The sequence below is a fragment of the Myodes glareolus genome, chromosome 7, assembly GCF_982192425.1.
Source record: "Myodes glareolus chromosome 7, mMyoGla1.1, whole genome shotgun sequence".
Taxonomy (NCBI): Eukaryota; Metazoa; Chordata; class Mammalia; order Rodentia; family Cricetidae; genus Myodes; species Myodes glareolus.
In genome coordinates this window covers 55,401,150-55,423,363 of record NC_142032.1, presented here as the reverse complement: position 1 = coordinate 55,423,363, position 22,214 = coordinate 55,401,150, and the positions used below count along the sequence as shown (strand labels likewise).

Sequence of the window (22,214 nt, the reverse complement as noted above, 5' to 3'; positions counted from 1 at the left end):
CACACAGAGCTATTTCCAGGGTGTGCAGTGCTCTGCATGGCAGATTTAGCTATTACTCAGATAAAAAGGGTTTATGTGCAGCATACTCATTCTCAGAGTTAGAGTGCTGAGCGCGGCTCCTACCTGGAGACCCCAGAGCTGGCAGTAATGGAACCTCCACTATTTTAAAAGTGGAGAGAGGCGGAGCCAGCATCCAGAGCAGCTGCAACCAAGCTGTTTACCATTTTAAAAGCTCTTCAAGACAGTAAAGAATTACAGATAATGCGATAAGGACAGATTCAGGCATAAAAGAATTTTAAGTGGGTCACAATGTTGTATAAATGTACATAGGTTTGGGAGAGAAGGAAAGGAATATAGAGAGTTGGAAAAGAAGTAAATCATTTTTTTAAAGTCTTTAAAGAAACAGAGTATCATAAATTAAAAGAAATAAAGAAAAATTAGCCATGTAAAGATGAACTATACACAGAGAGTCTGGTTTATGTATATTATGTACTTTCTTTGAATTTTTTGACTGTGAGGAGCTAAGTACAGCGAGACATTTCATTGTATGGGCTGCTAAGATAAACCAGCATGTGTATTATAAAGGTATCATGGCTTCCAAATTTGGGTCTATGGATGTGTTGCTTTGGAAAAGAGGTTCTTCTCTTGTTTCCACAGAGGATGAGAACCTGTGGATTGCTTCCATACTTGTGTGGTTTGATGGAACAAGATCCCCCGAAGGTCACAGTAATCACCCCACAAAATTACTATGTCCAATAAACAGCAGGAAGAAGTTTGGAGAAACTATGCCCATATTCCTAAATATTGTTTATAAATGTTTATTTACATTTAAAAGGGGTTATGATATGGATATGAATAATTTGCATTGGTATGAATCTTGGTTTATTGATACAAATTTAAGGTCAATTTTGTTATATTTATATGTATTTCTGCTCTTGATTAAGGTATTGTGTTTGTGCAGCTCATTTAAAAATGTAATGCAATAGAAAGTCATTTATAATAGTCAAGTTTGTAAGTCATGTTAGTTAGGTTCTGTAGATGTATAGAGATATATTTCAGTTAGATAGGTATTCTTCAAATCTTTCAGAGACTTTCAGAATATGACACTTAAAATGTTTTAATGACTTAGGACTTCTCATAACAATGCGACACATCTGCTCCTGGCAGCACAAGCTGCTTCAGGAGGAAGATGGACATCAAAGAGGCTCCTTATGGAGTTGTTAGCCATTTGGGCAAGAAACTGCTCCTGCATGGACTGCTGAACTGGACATGCAGGACCCACAGAGAAATGACTACTGAACTTGCCTAAAGGTGAGACGATCCTTCAGGGTTCCTGCTTCATGAAAGAGTCTGCCAGACATTCTGCAGGACACAGATGACTGACAAACTGCTAATATAGGTGGAACTGTCTGAAATTTCCTGCTTTGTGAAAAAGTATCCTGGATACTATGGGCCTGTAGGCTGAAGATGGATGCCCCAATAGTACAGAAGAACTTTGAGTGACCATCCAGGTAGCGAGATGTCTCTGTCAATTCTAGAGTTTTGGAAGTTGCTTGCAATGCACTTCCTGTTTATAATATTATATCCTTCTGGAGTCGTTGATGGAGTTGAAGAATTTATAGTTATAATTTTCCTTAGTTATGAAAAAAGATAAAGTAGATATAAATATTGCAACTATAATTCTTGCTTGATACCTGTTTTGTTATATAGAATTTTACTATGTTAAAATTAAAACCTTCCTTTTTTATTTAAACAGAAAGAGGGAAATGGTGTGGGAGATCCTTCTGTCTATGTGTTGCTTTTATTGGTTAATGAATAAAGAAGCTGCTTTGGGCCTGTTGATAGGGCAGAACTTAGATATGCAGGGAAGACTAAGCTGAATGCTGGGAGAAAGAAGGGCAGAGTCAGAGAGAAACCGTGGACCCACTGCCTGAGACAGACGCTGGGAACTTTAGCTGGTAAGCCACAGCTACATGGTGATACACAGATTAATAGAAATGGGTTAAATTAATAGGTAAGAGTTAACCTTATTAGCTAGAGCTAATGGGTCAAGCAGTAATTTAATTAATACAGTTTCTGTGTGATTATCTCAGGTCTAAGCTAGCTGAGTGGCTGGGAACCAACATGCGGCTTTTCCTCCAACACCGAACTTCTCCTCCAACATTGAATTCTACTTGTTTCTAATTTAATTTAACTCCAGGATGGCTCCCAAACATTCCTTAGAAGACTTGATTTTTTTAAAATTTACTTATTTATTTATTTATTAAAAATTTCCACCTCCTCCCCGCCTCCCTTTTCCCTCCCCCTCCCCACCTCCCCCTTCCTCTCTAGTCTTAAGAGCAGTCAGGGTTCCCTGCCCTGTGGGAAGTCCAAGGTCCTCCCCCCTCCATCCAGGTCTATAAAGGTGAGCATCCAAACAAACCAGGCTCCCTCTAAGTCAGTCCATGCAGTAGAATCAAAACCCAATGCCATTGTCCTTGACTTCTCAGTCAGCCTTCATTGCCAGCCACATTCAGAGTGTCCAGTTTGATCACATGCTCCATCACTCCCAGTCCAGCTAGCCTTGGTAAGCTCCCATTATATCAGTCCCACCATCTCAGTGGGTGGATGCATCACTCGGGGTCCTGACTTCCTTGCTCATGTTCTCCCTCCTTCTGCTCCTCATTTGGACCTTGGGAGCTCAGTCCAGTGCTCCAATGTGGGTCTTTGTCTCTATCTCTATCCATCACCAGATGAAGGTTCTATGGTGATATGCAAGATATTCATCAATGTGGCTATGGGACAAGGCCAGTTCAGGCACCCTTTCCTCCGGTGCCCAAGGAACAATCTGAAGACTTGATTTTTTAAAAATGTTTTATATGATAAATCAGGCTGGGAACTGATAGGGGCATAAACAACTGGGGCTCTTCGTGGTTGTGGGGCAGAGGATGTATGATCACTCTAAAATTTATTTGTGTGTGTGTGTAGTCATGCACACTGTGTGTGTGTGTGTGTGTGTGTGGTCATGCATACTGTGGTGTGTGTGTGTGTGTGTGTGTAGTCATGCACACTGTGTGTGTGTCTGTAGTCATACACTCTGGTATGTGTGTCTGCAGTCATGCACACTGGTGTGTGTTTGTGTGTGTAGTCATGCACACTGTAGTGTGTGTATGTGTAGTCATGCACACTGTGGTGTGTGTATGTGTAGTCATGCACACTGTAGTGTGTGTGTGTGGTCATGCATACTGTGGTGTGTGTGTGTGTGTGTAGTCATGTACACTGTGTGTGTGTCTGTAGTCATACACACTGGTATGTGTGTCTGCAGTCATGCACACTGGTGTGTGTTTGTGTGTGTAGTCATGCATACTGTAGTGTGTGTATGTGTAGTCATGCACACTGTGGTGTGTGTGTGTGTATGTAGTCATGCACACTGTGGTGTGTGTGTGTGTATGTAGTCATGCACACTGTGGTGTGTGTATGTGTAGTCATGCACACTGTGGTGTGTGTATGTGTAGTCATGCACACTGTGGTGTGTGTATGTGTAGTCTTGCACACTGTGGTGTGTGTATGTGTAGTCTTGCACACTGTGGGGTGTCTGTGTGTGTCTGTAGCCATACACACTGTGAGGTGTGTGTGTGACTCCAACAACTTGGAGTCAGTTCTTTCCTTCTCCCCACCTGTGGGTCCTTTACCTGCTGAGTCATCTTGCCAGCTCAGAGAGTGATATTTTCATGAACCATGGGAGGCTTTTAAGCAAAGAGAACTGGGTTTGAATTCTGTCTCTTCTTCTACCCTTCCCCCACCTCCATCCCCGGCTCTCAGTCTAGTCCAGGCCAGCATGGAGCTATGTATCTCAGACTGGACTTTGTCTTGTAGTAACCCTTCCGACTCAGCACCCTAGAGGCTGGAATTACAAATGTGTGCCGTCATGCTCACTTGAACTGTGTTTCATAAGTGGGGTGTGTGTGTGTGTGTGTGTGTGTGTTGCACAATGTGGATGCCAGAGGCCAGTTTATATTCTGAGCAGTATCCAGAACCAAGGGGGAACAGATGGATTTGGGAGCTTTGAGGAAACGAAACAGACTAGAGTATGAGAGGGGTCCCCTGCATACTGAGGGACCAAGTGCAGCTCTTGGTGTCTTTGTTGCTGTTTCTCGAGACAGGGTTTCCCTGTGTAACAGCCCGGCTGTCCTGGAACCAGCTCTGTAGACCAAGCTGGCCTCCAACTCAAGAGATCCACCTACCTCTGCCTCCTGAGTGCTGGGATTAAAGGCGTGTGCCACCACTGCCCACCTGGCTGTTTTTTTTGTTTGTTTGTTTGTTTTAATTGCAAAAAAATCTTAAGAAAAAATTATTTAAAAATACAGCCATCTGTGACAATATCTTTTAAAACATAGTTGCTTGCTGATTCTTTGGAAATTTCACATCAAGCACCCCAATCTCACTTACCTCTCAGTCCCTCCATATCTGCCCCTTACCTCTGCAGCAAACACCCAAAAGAACCCCCCCCCCCAAATTAATTAAACACAAACACTCTGCCTTGCGCCTCTGCCTTTCCAACACCTCCTCATCCATCCTAGTGGCCTCAGGAGCTGAGGGGAGTCATGTCGCACACCATTTTATCCAATCAGCCTGCCCACAAAATGTTGATTTCAATTCAAATCCTCTGGCCTCTGACACACCATCCATCATCACTGGGCTCTCCCTGAAACTCCTCCCAGACATCCTGCCTTTGCCCTGAGTCGTGGAGATCCTGTGACTCTGGTTCTGCAGGACCAGTCCCTTCATGACTCCAGCAGGTCATAGATGGGGTAGATGGTAGGATGGGCAACCCAAGGCCCAGGATATGGGTCTGGTCAGTCTGGGCCACTGGTACTACCCCCTCAGGCAAAGGGCAGAGCCATCTCTCTATCGGGGCCATCTATCCTGGGTCGGGGGCAGGGTCAGCTCCTCTGTTGCAGTGTACAGTGAGGGGCAGGGCGAGCTAACCCAGGTCACGGTTCCTATGGTAACACAGGCCATGGACATTATCACAGACCCCAGCAGCAGCAGGAACACAGACCCAGATGTGGCCCTCCGCAGAAGCCCGTGCCTAAATGTCACCATGGCCCTATGTCACTATGGCAACACAGGCCACTCAGATGAATATGGAAGACCCTCGGACACCAGCATAGTCTCAAGTGGCTGTCCAGATGCATGGACCCATGTAGTGGCATTTCATTTGCATTTTAATCAATACAGCTTGCCTGAAGATCTGAGAATAAAACAGCCCCACTGGTCAGCCTTACAGACCAGGTAATGGTAACACACACCTTTAATCCCAGTGGCTACACTAGTTGCCCTAGAAACTGGGCGGTGCATGCCTTTAATCCTAGCCCTAGAGAGGATTATAAAACAGGAGGAGATGGACCATTTTCAGACTGAGGTCGAGGTAAGAGCCAGTGACCGGCTGCTTTGCTTTTCGGGTCTTCAGGTTGAACCCCAGTATCGGTCTCACAGCTTTTATTAATTGTGCAACAGACCCAAGCATGATCCTTGGCTGAATGTCATCATGTCCCCCAGTGGCAGCACAGGCCACCCGGATCAACATGGCCGCCTTGGTGGCATAGTCCTTGGACACCAAAATGGTGTCTTTAACCCAGTGGACTTTGGTTCCCTGTCCATCAACAAGCAAGCTAGTCTCCTCTTCCACAGAAGTCAGGAGTCACTTGGTACTTCAGAGCTCCTGGGTGCAGCCCCCTTGTGGCCCTGTGTGGTGGTAGGGCTGGCCTCTCTGGAATGTGACTATGATGAATTAAATTGCCATTGGTCTTGTCTGTCCAGTGTTTGGGCCACATGTAAACCGGGCGCAGAGATCTCTCTCTCACCAATGAGCAACAGGAAGTGGTTAAAGTGGGCCCCTTTCCTGTGATAGTCACCGCATCTGTAGAACAAGTGGCTGGGCCAGGGCAAACCTGGGCTGGATCCCAGCTCCCACAGGCTTCCTCTGTGGAGTGCCTTGAGATCGTACACAACCTACATACCCACATAAGGCAGCCGGCAGCATCCTGGTGACTGAACTAAGATCAGCTGGCCCCAGACCAAGCCCTGGGAGGGAAGTGGCGTCCTCCGTTTCACAGCTGAGTACGTGATGGGGAGTCTGCAACCCTAATCTTGAGCAGCGAGGGTGCTGAGTGAAGGTGTGGGAGAAGGGTCAGCTGAGACATCCAGGTCGTGCAGAACGGAGAATACGTTTAGGAAGGGGAGAACTGGAGTGAGGGCCTCTAGCTACAGGAGGCAGCCATGTGGCCCGCCCTGCCAGGGTGAGTCCTCCTGGTCATCGATGTGCTTCAGACTGAAGAGTCCATTCCTTTCCAGGAGGTTTCAGCCAGCCAATGGCTCCAGTGGTGACATTTCTAGAACCAGGTGCTTTTCATAACGACCACCTCTTGCTGGCTACCTTTGGCTGTGGATGACCTGGAATAATCCAGAGAGCAAACACTGACACGCGGGTGACAGCAGGTCGGGGAGTAGGAGCACTCTGACAGCTGGCTTTGATCAGCCCCTGTAAGCCGCACGCCTAGAACTGTATCTGAATCCCAGTAGGCGCACACGGGAGGGACTTAAAGGAAACAGTAAAGTTAAATCGAGCTAGGAGGCTGAGGCAGGAGGACTGCCTGAAGTTCAAGGCCAGCTTGACGGGAATCGTGAGTTCAGGTTTCATAGCCAGGTTACCCAGTGAGACTCTGACTCAAGAAAGCAAAACCAGTGGCCCAGAGAGACAGCTCAGCGTTGAGAACACGGGCTACTGCTCTTGCAGAGGCCCTGGGCTTGGTTCCCAGCACCCACATGATGATCATAACCACCTGTATCTCAGTGTTCCCAGGGAATCTGACATCTCTTTCTGGTCTCCTTAAACACCAGGTATACACATATTGCACATACATACATGTAAGCAGAGTGCTCACACACATATATAAATAAAAATAATACATAATTTTAAAAAACCCAGTCAATTGAATCAGCTTGCCTGCCTTTCTGCTGGGAGTCCTTATATAGTTATGGTTCCTTTAACAGTGAAATTAGGCAGCAGTGCTGATATTGCTTTGGCAGAATGTCAAAGAGAATACGTGCCAAAAAAAAAAAACCAATGTCAGGCAGTGGTAGCACACACCTTTAATCCCAACACTTGGGAAGCAGAGGCATGTGGGTCTCTGTGAGTTCAAGGCCAACCTTGAATGAATTCCAGGATATTCAGGGCTACACAGAGAAACCCTGTCTGGAAAAATAAAAACATAAAAAGTGGACTACAGATGTAGTTTAGTTTAGAGATGGGATGCTGGTCTAGCACAGTGAGGGCCTAGCTTCTAGCCCCTGCACTGAATGAAAAAGCAGAAGGGCTTGCAAAGTGCGACGGCTGTGGTGACAGCGGCAGAGCCCACGGCAGGGGTGGGGGTGGTGGGAGGGGGTCGGGTCTCCTGATCACCGAGAGAACGGGAGCCGCAGGGACAGTCATGTGAGAGCCACGCACTGCGACTCCAATCATTCACTCCTGAAGATGATTCTATGAGTGACACCAGTATTCTCTCTCTCTCTCTCTCTCTCTCTCTCTCTCTCTCTGCCCTGGCTGGCCTGGAACTCAGAGATCCACTTGACTCTTCAATCCCTGGGACTAAAGGCGTGTGTCACAATGTTGATGCACTCCGGACCTCTCACTGTCCTGGAGCTGGCCAAGTACGCCAGGCTGGCCAGGGAGTCTCAGGGTGTGTTCATGTCTACCTTCTGGTGCTGGGACTAGAAGGGTATCTCACCACACCTCTTTTTTTCCTCCCACAGGTTCTGGGGACTGAATTTAGGTCTTCAGGCTTACAAGGTGAGTACTCCACCCATTGAGTTGTCTCCCCAAGCCTTGTTCTGGTTTCCCTCTTGCCCCCCATTCTACATCCAAGGAAGCAGAAGTGAAGGAGACGCCGGTTATGAAGCAGCTGGGAATTCTCACCCCCTTCCCTGCTCCGTTGCATCATGTCAGATGTCAGGACGGGTGCCTGGAGTTCTACCAAAGACAGTTCTTCCCCTTTTGAGCCAGGAATTCAAGGGAACGTGGAGCTAGGACATCAGAGACTGTCGATGTCTTCCTGTGCCAGTTTTGGCAAGAGAGGTTACACATCTTCTCCACACAGGCGGGAATTCAGTCTGTGCCCTCATCCACACCATTTCCTGCCTCAGCTGTAGTCACCACCTCCCTAGGGGACCTTGGGCCTGTAACCTTGTTTCTCTGAGTCTTACTCATTCTGCAGATGGGAATGATCACCAGTCACAGAACTTCAGGGGTTTCAGGAGCACAAGCCCTGGAAACAGCTTCCATCGGACTTTCTCTCCAGCCCAGGGAAAACCTGACCTAGCCCAGGTGGCACTCACCTGCCCTCCAAGTCCCGGATAGTGTCTGGGAGTGGAATTCCCTTGGTCTCTGGGAGGGAGAGCAGGAGGACGAGGCTAGCGGCAATGGGCAAAGCTCCATAGGTGAGTGGTGGCATCAGGGGCAGGACCTGGCCGGTCATCTTAATCAAGGGGCCTGCTATAGCCCCTAGGCGGCCCACAGACTGCAGGAAGCCATCTGCTGTCATCCTGTGGAGGAGAGAAGGCTCAGCTATAGCTGCAGCTGCCACTGGGCTGGAGGGTGGTACGGCTGGGCCCAGGCATCCAGGAGTGGGACAGCTGGGTACAGGAGTCACTGTCTCATCTCCAGAAACAACCACCTCCTCCATGAAACCCACCTTGGTTTCCCCCATGGGTCTTCAAGGTAACTCTCTAGGGCCCTTAGCATCCTCTGTATCTCTGGGCACGTGGGGGCAGCCTCAGCGTCTGCTAGGCCACTCAGCTCCCCGCTCTGAGTCTCCATATTACAGGAGGAGAGCCAACAGACATTGTCAAAATGCATTAGTGATGCGTGCCTGTAATCCCGGTGGTCAGAAAGCTGAGACAGGAGAATTTCTGTGAATGAGGCCAGCTTGGCCTACATAGTGAGAGTTGGTCTCGAAACACCAAACCAAACCTCCAGCCTGGGTATCCTTGAGGCTCTAAGGGGTCCTGCCAGCCTTCCTTACTGAACCTCTTCGGTGGGGGCGGTCCTACCCTGGCTCTCTGACCACACCCATATCTGAGACCCCAACCGGCACCTACCTCAGCGGTGTTGGGAAGAGCTCTGTCGTGTACACAGCGAGACAAGTCAAGCAGATCCCGAAACATCCTTTCCCCAGGACAGCTAGGGCCACACGCAGAGTCTGCAGGTCTGCGGGTGCAACGGGACTGTGAGGTCGAGGCAGGTAGTCCTCGGCAGAGCCAACGCAGTGCCGGGCTACCGAGCACCAGGTGAGGACAGGGCAGGAAGACAGGTGTGCTGGGGCGGGCAAGCCTGGGCAAATACCCAGTAATGCCTGCGCAGGGCCTTGGGGTGCCCGGGTGCCTACAACCTTCTCATCAGCCCTAGCCGGAAGCCAAGGCCGGGTTACTCTCTTGTGAGTCTACCTTGGGCTTTGTCTTTCTGTACTGTCTACTCAGTCTTACAGGGACCAGAAGTATGCCTCAGTGGCCGCCACTTCCCTGGCCATCCTCAGTCCCAGGGGGGAAAAGAAAAAGTCTTGTGGTTGTCTTTGAGACAGGGCTTCTCTGTCTCAATGCACCTGCCTCTGAGACAGGACAGACCGTTACAGTCACCGCCGCCTGTCTGGAAAAAGTCTTCTAGAGGCCGTGGAGCGGGCTCAGTTAGATACAGTGCCTGTCACCGCCTGTGTTCGCAGCAGCAGGGAGGTAGGACAGAAGGACCAGGAGTTCAAGGCCATCCAAGGACACCTGGTGTTGTAGTTTAGCAGCAGCAGAACAAACCACAATGTACAACAAACCCACACGGAAGTTTATGAATAAGGGCTGAAAAGGGGGGATCATGGAGATGTGCCTCAGAAAGACGAGTGGTGTAAAGAGCTCGAGGAATGGGTGGAGTTCGCTTTTAAAGGAGCCTTAGCGTGTGCGTACAGATTTAAGTAACCACCCAGCACATGTGCATGGATTACATCTTGATGTACGACTGGGCCGTGGGACCCTGGGACTAGCTAGGTATTGCCTGGATACTGAGAATGCATGTACTGCCATAGGACCCTGGGGCTGGGTAGGTGATGCCGGAGTTGCTAACATGTGGGAGTCTGAGGCCGGCCTCACCTACTTGAAATCCTGCCTCAAAACAACTGAAGCCAGGACAAGTGACAAAAAGAAACACCCGCACAAAAGCATGTCTGAAAACACGCGTGCGCACACTCATGCATGCACACACACACACATGCACGTGCGCCCTTCCTGCCTGCTCAGATTCAAGCCCTGACTGTGTCACTGAGTGATTAAGGCTACTGCTTCTCTGAACCCCAGTTTCCTCCTCAGAGAAATGGTCAGGGGCTTTGTGACGGTCACAGCCCAGGCAGAACTGAGGTGTTATGGCTGTGGCTCAAGCGGAGGGAAAGGAGAGGTGTCATGGAAGGGAGTGGCGTGGCTGGGTGACACACCTCCTGCTCAGCCTCTTGTCTCACCTTGTGGCACCAGCACATTGCCTAAGATGCAGGACCCCGCCAGGGCCAGGAAGCCCACGAGCGTCACGCGGCGGCCCAGGAATCTGAGCAATAGGACGGTTGTGGCGCGGCCCAGGAAGTCCACAGCGCCAAAGAGGGTCTGCAAGAGGAAGATGTTCCTGCCCAGGCTTTGCAGGTCCAGGACCAGGCCATAGTAGGACAACATTAGGGAGAAGCTGCAGGCAGAGCCAGAGTCAGGAGCATGCTACCAAGGAGTGACCCCAGCCTGCAGCATCCTCTCTCACTGGCTTCATCCCCCGAAGGTGACAGCAATGGAGATCCTAGCAGAGGGACCTCAGAAAGTTGTATGGCCCTGTTTCAGGGAGCACGCCCCTTAGCTGGGGATAGATCCCAGGGCAGATCTATGGGGAGAGGACCTCCCAAAGGACTTGAGTTTAGCAGTGGCTACAAGGTGAAACTGTTCCTCACCACGTAAGCCCCATCAAAGCCCCCGGTGGCTTTGCCCAGTAGATGTTGACAGTCTGGGGACAGATACAGAGGCAAAGTGAGGTGCCAGCTTTTCAGGCTTGTGTGGACGCTGACTGATCTAGAGCCTTCTACAGGAACCGCGGGGAGTTGTGGGTAACGATGGGGTTAGCATTTCAAAGCCTCTGATTTGAATAACAGAAGATGCTCTGTGGCCCTGGAGAGCCAGGAAGATTTGAAGGGTTTTTTTTTTTTTTTTTTTTTTTTAGAGTCGGGGAGGGGGGATGAGGTCTGAATTTTGGCTTCCTTCTAATTTATCAAGAAGGGGTGGGGACGACAAAACAAAGCAAAAAACCCTAAAAATGAAAGATTACCAAAAAAGCATTTGATCGCATTCTTTATCCAGAAATTTATTATCTATAGTTGTAACCTGTATGTGGCTAACTGTAGTATAAAACAAACATCTTCCTCATTAGGGTTTGAGATGGGCTAACCTGTCACATCCAGTTTTTGCGTGGCACTGGGAATCAGCCCTAGGGCTTCCTGTTGGACAGGCAGGCGCAGGCGCTACACCCGCCGAGACACACTCCCAGCCTCAACTTTAGTTTTATTGGAGACCAAATTCCAATCAAGCCTGACCTTCCTTTTTCAGGGGCTCTTTGGATGTCATGCCAACTAAATTTGCTTCCAGGAGACATTTGCTGATCCCTACTGCTGCTCAAGGAAAGGCCTCCTCTGTGCAAGGCATGTTGGGTGATAGTGGGGAACAGGAAGCTGCTTGGCTAGGGTTCAAGTGCAGGCTCCCACTAGCAACCACTCAGCCATCAGGGACTTCCTTGTCCCGTCTGTGAAATGGGAGCTGTAAGGGGACACAGCACTTGTTGCCCTCTGGGGTCTGACTGTCACCATGAGCTGCTAAGGCTGGAAAATAGCATCCTCTTCAGCTATGGTCCATCTCCAGGGGAGCCTGGCCCTGGTCTCCTGCAGGGACTACACCCATGCCCAGACCAGCTTCTCTCCTGTCTCAATCCAGCCTGCTAGACTCCAGTCTCTTGGATGCCGCTGGAAGACGTGAAGGTGCTGGGTTTCCTGGACACCACCCTCATGCCCCAGCTCTGCCTTGGAGAGAGGTACCCAGCACGCCATACTTCACCACCACCATGACACAGGTTCTTTGGGCGAGCATAGGCACACGGAACAGGTCCAACACGGATCCCCGAGTCTCGGTTGCCTCCCCGGCCATGCAGGATTTCAGCACCTCAGAGAGGGGAGAAAGTGGGAGAGGGTGTTAGAGCGATGGACCTGCGCTGTGCCAGGTAGTGGTACTCAAGTGGACAAGAGCGAGGGCTTAGCCTAGCTTAGGCCTCTGGACCTGGGGGTGGGAAGGGCAGCAGAGGTCCCCTCTGGCCTCTGTGGCTTCTTCTGCAGGCCTGGCCTACTGACCTGGGTGGAGGAGTAGTCGCGTGTGGCGCGTCAGGCTCTACAGCCCTGATGACTGGCACCGTGGCATGCCTACCCTGGCCAAACTGGCCCCTCACTGTTCCCAGGGGGCTCATTTAGTCCTCCTGCACCTTGAGCCCGCCTAGCCTGGCATTAACTATATGGCCTGCTCTGGTGGCTTCTTCTCGTATCCCCACAGAGCTCCGTGTCCTCTATCCTCTGCAGAATATCCTCCACATGCTTTCTAAAAATAGCTAGCTTCAAATAACAACCTTATTCCCCTGGCTACATCATGAAGTTCCATGAGGTCACTGGTGAGACAGATGATAATAGTGGTATTGTTGTTATTGGTAGTGATGGTATTGGTTGGTGATGGTGCTGATGGTAACAGTCGTGGGGACAGAGGGCTTAGTGGGCGTGGTAATGATTGTGGAAATAGCAATGAGGGTAGTGATGCTGGGGATGGTGATGATGGTGGGGCTGATGGACACAGTGGGGAAGTAGAGAGTGTGGCGGTGGGGAGGGTGGGGAGGGTTGCAATGGTGAGCACGAGGATGATGATGGTGGGGATGGTGAGGAGGGTGGGGATGACTGTGATGGTGAGGAGGGTGGGGATGACTGTGATGGTGAGCATGGTGGGGATGGTAGAGATGATGGGGAGGATGGGGATGGTGAGGAGGGTGGGGATGACTGTGATGGTGAGCATGGTGGGATGGTGAGGAGGGTGGGGATGACTGTGATGGTGAGCATGGTGGGATGGTGAGGAGGGTGGGGATGACTGTGATGGTGAGCATGGTGGGGATGGTGAGGAGGGTGAGGATGACTGTGATGGTGAGCATGGTGGGGATGGTAGAGATGATGGTGCTGATGGTGCTGATGTTGGTGGCAGTGGTGATAGACAGCAAAAGTGTAGGTGGTATGGCAATAATGTTTTGTAGCGGTACCAATGGTGATGTTAGGGATAGTGTTGACTGTGGTGAAGAGGAGCTCCACTGTGGTAGAGGAGGTGGTTGTAGAGATGGTCTGTGGTGGTCCTAATGCTGCTGCAGAAGGTGTTGACAGTGATCTTGCTTTCATCCATGACAGCAGCAGTATTCATGGAGCGGTGTGTGCTGAGGGGATTGTGCGCTGTTCTTGGTAAACCTGATGGAGATGGTGGTGCAGTGGACAATGACAGCTGGGGGTGACACCCTAGTGGACGTATTTTCCTGAGTGAGAAGTAACAGCCTCTCACCTCTATGGTCAGTGTCTCCTTGGCTTCCTTGTGGCCATTTATCCGGGCTACCTTCTGGAGCTCCTGAAGTGCTTTCTCTGGTTGGCCTGTAGTAATCAGCCATCGGGCGGATTCTGGCAGCCACCTATCAAAGAAGCAGATATTTGGCTAGGACTTTGCTGTCCTGGAACACCATGGGTACTCCTGAGTTGGGTGGGAGGGGATGGTGGGCAGCGGAGCCCTCAGGGTGATGTAGCGGAGGCGGGGGAGGGGGGGAGATGATCAGGAAAGTACTTCATAGCTGTCCTGTGAAGCTGAACTGGACAGTTTGGAATTCAGCTGAGCCCCAACCCCCAGACTCCTCCCTCTTCTAGTCTAGGCCACCCCCACCTGGCCTTTCTTGATGTCCAGTCGGTTACACGGACACTGCCTCTCCAGCAATTCTGAGGTCATCTCTGTGGTAGAAAGGCCACCTGGGATGCTGGGATGCTGGGATGCTGGGTAAAGGTACTTGCTGCCAAGCCTGGCAACCTGGTTGAGTTTCTGGGACTCACATGATGAGAGGAGGGAACTAATGTTGGGAAGCTGTTCCCTGACCACACACACAGTGGGACACATGCATCCCCTCCCCAAGTAAGTAAATAAATAAATCTAAAAGAAAGCTTGGCCGGGCGGTGGTGGCGCATGCCTTTAATCCCAGCACTTGGGAGGCAGAGGCAGGTGGATCTCTGTGAGTCTGAGGTCAACCTGGTTTACAAGAGCTAGTTCCAGGACAGACACCAAAGCTACAGAGAAACCCTGTCTCAAAAAACCAAAAAATAAAGGAAGGAAGGAAGAAAGGAAGGAAGGAAGGAAGGAAGGAAGGAAGGAAGCTTGACTTGCACACACACACACACACACACACACACACACATACACACATACACATACACACACACACATACACACACATACACACACACACATACACATACACACAGTCACTTGGTGCTGTTTTATTCTGTCTTCTTTGGTCTTTTGTTTGTTTGCTTGTTTGTTTTTTTAATAAGTCCGGGGGAGCACTTCTCTAGTCAAAGACACTGAGTTTGGCCGGTTTGAGGCAGTTTAGCACAGTGGCTAAGAGTCAGTTGCCCAAGGCCAGCAGCACAGACCTGTGTCCTGGTGCTCAGGAGGCTGAAGCAGTAGGTTTGCAAGGTTAGCCTGGGCCATGTAGTGAGTTTGAGGCCAGCTGGGCAATTTTGTTTCAAAATAAAGAGTAAAAAGAAGCCTAAAATATAACTCAGTGGTACAGTGGCCCCTCACTCTTATCCCAAATGAAAAAGTAAAGCATGGAACGAACCAGCCTGCCCAACCCCAAGGTCAGACCTTGCCTCTGTTTTTTTTTTTTTTTTTTTTTTGCCAGTCCGTCTGATGTTCTGATGTAGGACAGAGGCAATCAGGGTCTTATCTGTAAATGTGTGACCATGCCTCCAGTGTCACAGACCACACCTGGTATGGACCGGGTTCCTGTAACTGGTCAGCCAGGAGCGGATATCATCATCAGGATACAGTCTTCCTCTTCCTTTACCACTGCCAGTCACAGACTGGAAGCACTGTGCTGTGGGTGGACTTCCGTGCCTGGAACCACATCTGGCCTGAGGCATGGACTAAGTCCTGTTTAAGAATGAATGTAGTCCTCCACACCGTACAGTGCTCTGACTGGGGCCTGGGCTGTCACCAGAGAACTACAGTGACATTCATTAGTATTGGTTTTCCTGTCCGTCCCCATGGCCCCCACCCAAACAAGGATTTCCAGATGTTTGCAGGACTCTAAAAGTAACAGCGACACTGACAGGCTCTTCTCCGACACTGGCCCTTGCAGACTTGGATGCCAAGTGCCCTGTGAGGGTCAGACTGGGGTTGGGGACAGTGCTGGCATGTATGGAGGATGGGATCAGCCTCAGCCCAGAGGACAGAGGCTGCTGCCCCATCCCTGCCTGGTGGGACCCAGGATCTTCTCTTTTTCCAAGAAAAGATGGTAGCATTACTTGTGTCTGTTTTTAAGAATCTCCTGGTTTTAACTCTGAGATTCCATCTTACACCTGTAAGAATGGCTAAGATCAAAAACACTGATGACAACTTATGCTGGAGAGGTTGTGGGGTAAAGGGAACACTTCCGCATTGCCGATGGGAGTGCAAAGTGGTACAGCCCCTTTGGATTTCAGTATGGCAATTTCTCAGAAAATTAGGAAACAACCCTTTTGGGTATATACCCAAAGGATGCTCAATCATATCACAAGGACATGTGCTCAACTGTGTTCATAGCAGCATTATTTGTCATTGCCAGAACCTGGAAACAACCTCAATGCCCCTTGACCAAAGAATGGATAAGGAAAACGTGGTACATTTACACAATGGAGTACTGCACAGCAGGAAAAAATAATGACATCTTGAAATTTGCGGGCAAATGGATGGATCTAGAAAACATCATATTGAGTGAGGTAACCCAGACCCAGAAAAACAAATATCATATGTACTCACTCATAAGTGGCTTTTAGACATAAAACAAAACAAACAAAACAAAAAACCAGTCTACAAATCACAATCCCAAAGAACCTAGACAGCAAAGAGGACCCTATGAGAGACATGGATCTAATGTACATGGATCTAATGTACATGGATCTAATGTACATGGGAAGTAGAAAAAGACAAGATCTCCTGAGTAAATTGGGAGCATGGGGACTATGAGAGAGGGTAGAAGGGGAGGGGACAGGACGGGAGGGGGCAGAGAAAAATATATAGTATAGCTCAATAAAACCAATAAAAAAAAGAATCTCCTGGTTTTAAGTGTTGGTAATGTCCCCTCTCAAGTCAATGCTGTGTGGTCCCCACTTGGCAGGAAACATAGACTTCTGGCCAAAGCAGTCACCCAGGGACTCCAAATGGTGAGTACCAGTGCCTTCCTGTGGTTCCCAGCAAGATGTGGCCAGTTAGATGGTGAGACAGAGAGATTCACTTCCCCAACAGGGCTCCCATGAAAAGAGACCCAAATGTACTGACCAGGACAGCAGGAATGTTGCCAAGAAGGGGATGGACACAGCCAGCTGGAGGTTTCGCCAGTCCCGCAAGGCATAGGCCAGGCCTGCCAAGGCCATCTGGCCTGTGCTATAAGTGCAGCCCAGGATCGCCATGGTAACAGCCCTCCTGCGGGTCGTGGTCCACTCAGCCACTGAAAGGTGTTACAGAGGCCCAGAGTGAGGTTCAGGCTCCTCCTGCTCCAGGGCAGGAGAAAGAACAAAGGACTCCAGGGTACCTACTCAGTGTAGTCTGGGCCAGTATAATGCCAGCCAGCCCAAAGGCACTCAGGAACCGAAGGCCACAGTAGATGAAGAAGTTGGGAGCCAAGATGGTGGCAGCACCAGCCACAGCCACTTGCAGGTTGCACCAGCTCAACATTGGCTTCCGCCCCAGCCTGTGAAGATGAACACATGGGGATGTCCCTGGGGACCCTCCCTACACAGGGCAGGTGATGCCTGTTCAAGGTCTGACAAAGGGAGCCATGTGCAGCTGGTTCTTGAGTTCTAGAAGCTTCTCGAAGCTCAGAGCTTCTAGAAACTTCTGGAAACATGAAAGGCTTTGTTATTGAAGTGGCAGTATCTTGCTCAGGGTCAGTGCAAGCTTGTAGTCAAGAGTACGGCTTTGGCACCAGGCACCCAGGTCTGGGCCTTCTGTGGTTCAGTGACAACACATGGGTGACCTGGGAGGAAATCCCCTCTGGTTGGGAACACTCGAGTTTGCCTAACACCTTCATGCCTTCTGCTCCCAGGGAGTTATTCTGTCCTGGGGGAGCTAGCAGGAGAGGATCTACTCACCTGTAGGAGAGAAAGCCCCAGACAAAGGCTCCTGCCAAGATCCCAGCCATGAAGATGGACTGGCCCAGGGGCTTCAGGCTCTGGGAGCCGCACACCAGGTCCCACTGGAAGAGAGAGAAGTCTGACAGCTTCTGTGGTACGCGAACGGGGTGACTGGTGGAGGGCTGAGGTGAGGGCCTTCTGCCTGGTCAGCCTACGCCTCGAGGCCCATTCCCCACAAGGATCCCAGCACTGGAAGCCCAGCTATTGGACACAACCTGCCTTGCCTCTGATAGCTTCATTTATTCCACAGGGACAGGGACAGGACCCAGCATGCAGGACTATGTGAGGACATGTCCAGAAGGCCAGCCTGTGGAACAGTGCATGCCACCAAAAGGTGACAGGACAGAAGAGAGTCTGCTGAGCCAGCCTCGCTATTCTAAATGCTGGTGGTGTGAATGGGTCAGTCCCGAGCTCTTTTCTGTCCTGAAACCCAAGCCTGCATCTGAAACCTGGGTCACCATAAGCCATCAGCAGTACAAACCAGATGATAAAATTCTCCACTTGAGGGAAGGGGTCTGGAGAGAGAGTTCTGTAGGAATATGCTTGCCACAGAAGCATAGACATATATGTGCCTTCAGTCTCCAGAACCCACATAAACAACTGGGCATGGTGGTGCCTGCTTGTAACCCCGACACAGGGTGGGGGTAGACAGGACTCTCTGGCCAGGCAAGTCTGCTGCCCCAAGACAGGGAGATCCTATCTCACAAAATAAGTTGGAGGCTGGAGAGGTAGCTCAGATAAGAGCCCCTTGTGTGCAGTCGTGAGGCCCAGAGTTCAGATACCCAGCCATGTTCTAAGCCAGGCATCTGCCTCACGCCTATAAACCCAGCTCTGAGGGAAACAGAGGCAGGAGGATTCCAGGGTTTGCCCACTTCTGGTCTAGATGAAAAAATGTGAGACCAGGTTCAGGGAGAGACCCTGCCTCAAAGGGGCAAGCAGAGTGACAGGAGACACCTGACACCTTTGGACTTTGCAGAAGTGTACAGACACCTATACACACACACACACACACACACACACACACACACACACACATTCTACACTTGAGCAAATTATTCCTAGATCCATCTGTGTTCTTGTACACTCCAATTTTGTTAAAGATCTCTGCTAAGACTGTTCAGCAAGAACACCCCACTCCGGCTCAGTGAGACTCCCGTTAGGTTGGTTTAGACAGCCTCTTCCATGACAGCTATTTTCTGCCCTCTGACCCCTCCAGGCTCCAGCTTGGACTGCCCTCTGACCCTCCCAGGCTCCAGCTTGGACTGCCCCTTTATCTTGAGTAGGGGTCCATCTCTTTCCCCCACAGCAAGACCGCATGTCTACCCGATGGTTTCTCTACCCGTGGAGAGGTCAAATCTGCCTTCCCATATTGAATAACTGGATGATGGTTTTCTGTGTTGGTGTGTGCATGCATGTGTGTGTGGGTACACATGTGTGTGTTGTCAAAGTTGACACTAGGCATCTTTCTCCATCACTCTTTTCTTTATAGTTTGAGACAGGGTCTCTTACAGAAGCAAGAGTTCACCGATTCGGTTGGACAAGCTAGCCAGTCAGCCCCAGGCATCTTTCTGTCTCTTCCCCTCAGCACTGCCCATGCCCACCCCTTTCTACTCGGGTTCTGGGGGTTTGAACTCGAGTCTTTAGCAAGCACTTTACCAGTTTAGCCACCTCCACAGCCCTGTATAGCATTTCAACATTTTGTTTGTCGTGCAAAGCTTGGGAGGAGGCAAGTTGTGCAGGCCAGCTCTGGGGACCTTACCCTGGTCACAACTGTAGCTATGAAGGTGCTGTGGTCATAGACCCAACCGTCCACACATGGCTCTGTGGCAGCCTCTCTCTCGTTGGCAGCTGTGACATTGGGGTTGAGGAACTGCCACTGTGGGTGGCGGAAGCGGCGGCACCGGTGAGGCTGCAGGTCGGGGCCAGGTGGGACGGAAATGGCCAGGAGGGCCTCGCGGGTCAGGTTGGTGGACACCTCAGAGCTGTCGTCCAGCACATGGGTCCAGCAGCGATGGTCTGGGACAGCAGCCGAGAAATTCTCCAGAATCATGTGAAAAGGTATCAAGACGGCGGAGAGGAGCAAGGTGCATATCTGCAGGACCTGGAAGAGGCCCACACTCCCAGCCCTGATCAGAAGCTCCTCAAACGCCATGGCTGGAGCTGATCCTAACCGTTGGGGAGTGCTGAAACCTGCTAGTCCTCTCTAGTCCTCATGGATTCCAAGTGCTCCCAAGCTCCTCCTTGCTCTGCTGGTGGAGACAGGGGTAGGGTGGGAGGATAAATGTTTTCTTGTCCTGTTTCCAGAAGTGGTCACTGGGATGTCCCAACACTGTAGAGGGGACATCAGGTAGAGGACTCACTGGGCCAAGCTGCCTGAACGGTCAGGACAGGGAGGCCTGAGCTCTCTCTGGAACCAAGAGGAAAAAGTCAAACAGACTTTTCCAACCTCCAGGGCAAAGCTGTTACTGAGTTACCGTCATGGAAAGACAGGCTGCTGTCACTGCTTCCCCGGGGGCAGTCAATGTTCAACCTCAGCCTGGACTCCAATCACTGACTCTCAGGACCCTTTCAAATTCTTGGCATAGGGATGTCCGATCAGAAATCCGTTGACCTCACTCAAACCCAGACAGTTCAGTGACTGATGCTGGCAGTTGCTGGTTATTTACTTATTTATCTGGGGGCATGTGAGGTGTGTGCAAATGTGTTACTAGGTCAGAGCACAACCTTCTGGGTTGGTTCTCCTCTCTGTCACGTGGGTCCCAGGGGTTACACTCAGGTCCCCGGTCTAGAGCCTTCCCCCACCTAGCCACTGCCCAGAGCTCTTCTGTTCTGAGGTTCCTTAGCAGCCTGGAACCTTCAGGGTGGAGCCCACGGCTGCCATTTCTCAGACTTTCTCTGCAGTCACTCAAGAGCCTGAGTGGTGAACATGTGTGGAACTTCACCATCTCACCCAAAGTTCCCCGTCAGGATGAAGGCAGCCTGAAGCTAGTGGGGCTTCTCAGCTGGTGTGACTGCTGTCCTCTGCTCCCAGATTCCCCTCCTCGTGTCCTCACCAACCTCTCACAAGGCAGAAATGAGTGTGAACTCTTTCTAACAAGAGAAAGGGGCTCAGAGAGGGCAGGCAACTTGATCAAAGTCAGACAACCAGGCTCAAATTCAAACCACACACCAAAACCTAGTTTTCCTGGATGCCCCACGGGCAGTGCCTGAGTGGCCCCTAGCTGGTCTGGAATAAGGGATATGAGTCAGAATCTCAGTCAGCCCCAGATAACCCCGCTGGGTGCCAGAGGGAACTGAGTGGGTTTTACAGAGAATCGTGCATGGGTGAGGATCCCGAGCTTCCAGGAACCTCCTTAGAGGGCTTGGGGAGCTATGTAGCCCTTACTCTGCCTCAACATGGGAACTCTCTGTACTGTGTGCAATAACAGATCCAGAGAGATGTGGTAACGAAGACAGAGGAACCCATGGGAGCTGATGGGAGAGTGCTAGGCCCCGCCCAACACAGGTGTGGTACCCTGGTCTTGACCTTAAGGCATGGCCTCACCGCCCTGTCCCTCTGATTTTTAGTCTGTGAAACAGAGCAGTGTTTTCCAACTGAGCACACATCAAAGACCAAGGGCTGGACTCTCGCCTGCCCTGCCTTGCTCCTGCCTCTGGGGATTCTGCTGTGCTGAGAGTCTCTGGGTTCCAGGAGGCTGAAAGCCAAAGCATGGGGGTGGGGATTTATTTCCCTTCCAACTCCTTCCCTGCCCTTTGCCTGTCACGGACTCTTCCAGGATTTGCTAGCAGAAGGTCAAACCTCCCGGATTTACCAGAAGGCTCTCGGAATCTCCAGCTGATTTCCATGTCCTGGCCAAGGAATTTTTAATTTGTATTTTCTGCTTTTCTAGGTCTGCTGGGGGCAGGGCCTGGGGTGGCTGCTCTGCCACCTAGTGGTTATACCCGGGACTGCAGCACTTCCAAGCATCAGGCTGAGCTTGCCCTGTTTGGTGCCTTGTGACCCCAGGCTCACTCAGCAAGAATGAATAAGTCAGTGAGGAGAAGGCCCTTGGGAAGAAAGGCAGACAATCTTAGATGATGGCCGCTGTCTTGGGAGCCTCACTAAACTCCTTTGGATGAGGTGAACACCAGTTCCTCACAGAACCAGGACTGCTGTTGGGTTAGTTTCCCAGACAAGGGTTCCCAAAGGCTAGTCTGGCTGCCAGATGACCTTACCAGTTCCTGACCCTTTCCTGTCTCCAAGATGTGGTCTTCCACTTAAAGTGGTAAGATTACAGGAGATAATGGACAGATGAACATTTGCTTCCACCGCCTTCACTACCGTCACCATCTCTGCCATCATCACCACCATCACCATTACCAGCATAATCATCATCTTTATCATCACCATCGGTATGACCCCATTATCCATGGCCATCACAATAACTGCCACTATCATTGCCATCACCATCCTCACCATCCCATCACCACCACCATCGCCACCTTCATTATTGTCACCATCACTGCCATATTCATGGCTGTTACTATCCTCATAGCACTGCTGTAGACACCACCATGTGGCTTTCTGCCTGATCTCCCTTGGTCTTTGCCAGCTGAAGCTGTAATTGCAGGTCAGATCCATCCAGGGTTATGGGGACCCCTGCAGTCTGTCAGAAGCTGGGCTCCTCAGAC

At 50.5% G+C, this 22,214-nt stretch overlaps 1 protein-coding gene across 1 annotated transcript; it reads right to left on the bottom strand.

Moving 5' to 3' along the window:
• Positions 1 to 5,466: 5,466 nt before the first annotated feature.
• Slc22a11 (solute carrier family 22 member 11) lies at positions 5,467 to 20,185 on the bottom strand. The gene is made up of 10 exons (XM_048458488.3): positions 19,303 to 20,185; positions 17,502 to 17,605; positions 16,947 to 17,101; positions 16,690 to 16,858; positions 13,672 to 13,795; positions 12,146 to 12,255; positions 10,533 to 10,747; positions 9,139 to 9,247; positions 8,377 to 8,583; positions 5,467 to 6,435 (listed from the first exon to the last, which is right to left on the bottom strand). The coding sequence occupies exons 1-10, from the start codon at positions 19,693 to 19,695 to the stop codon at positions 6,375 to 6,377; spliced, it is 1,647 nt and encodes a 548-aa protein (XP_048314445.3). The 5' UTR covers positions 19,696 to 20,185; the 3' UTR covers positions 5,467 to 6,374.
• Positions 20,186 to 22,214: the final 2,029 nt, after the last annotated feature.

Excerpts from the sequence above, each read along its gene's own strand:
- Slc22a11 (XM_048458488.3), bottom strand. The coding sequence starts at position 19,695 with ATGGCGTTTGAGGAGCTTCTGATCAGGGCTGGGAGTGTGGGCCTCTTC. Across the intron at positions 12,256-13,671 it reads AGGAGACACTGACCATAGAG|GTGCTGAAATCCTGCATGGC; the intron begins GTGAGAGGCTGT and ends CCCCTCTCTGAG. Across the intron at positions 8,584-9,138 it reads CTCTTCCCAACACCGCTGAG|GATGACAGCAGATGGCTTCC; the intron begins GTAGGTGCCGGT and ends TCTCCTCCACAG.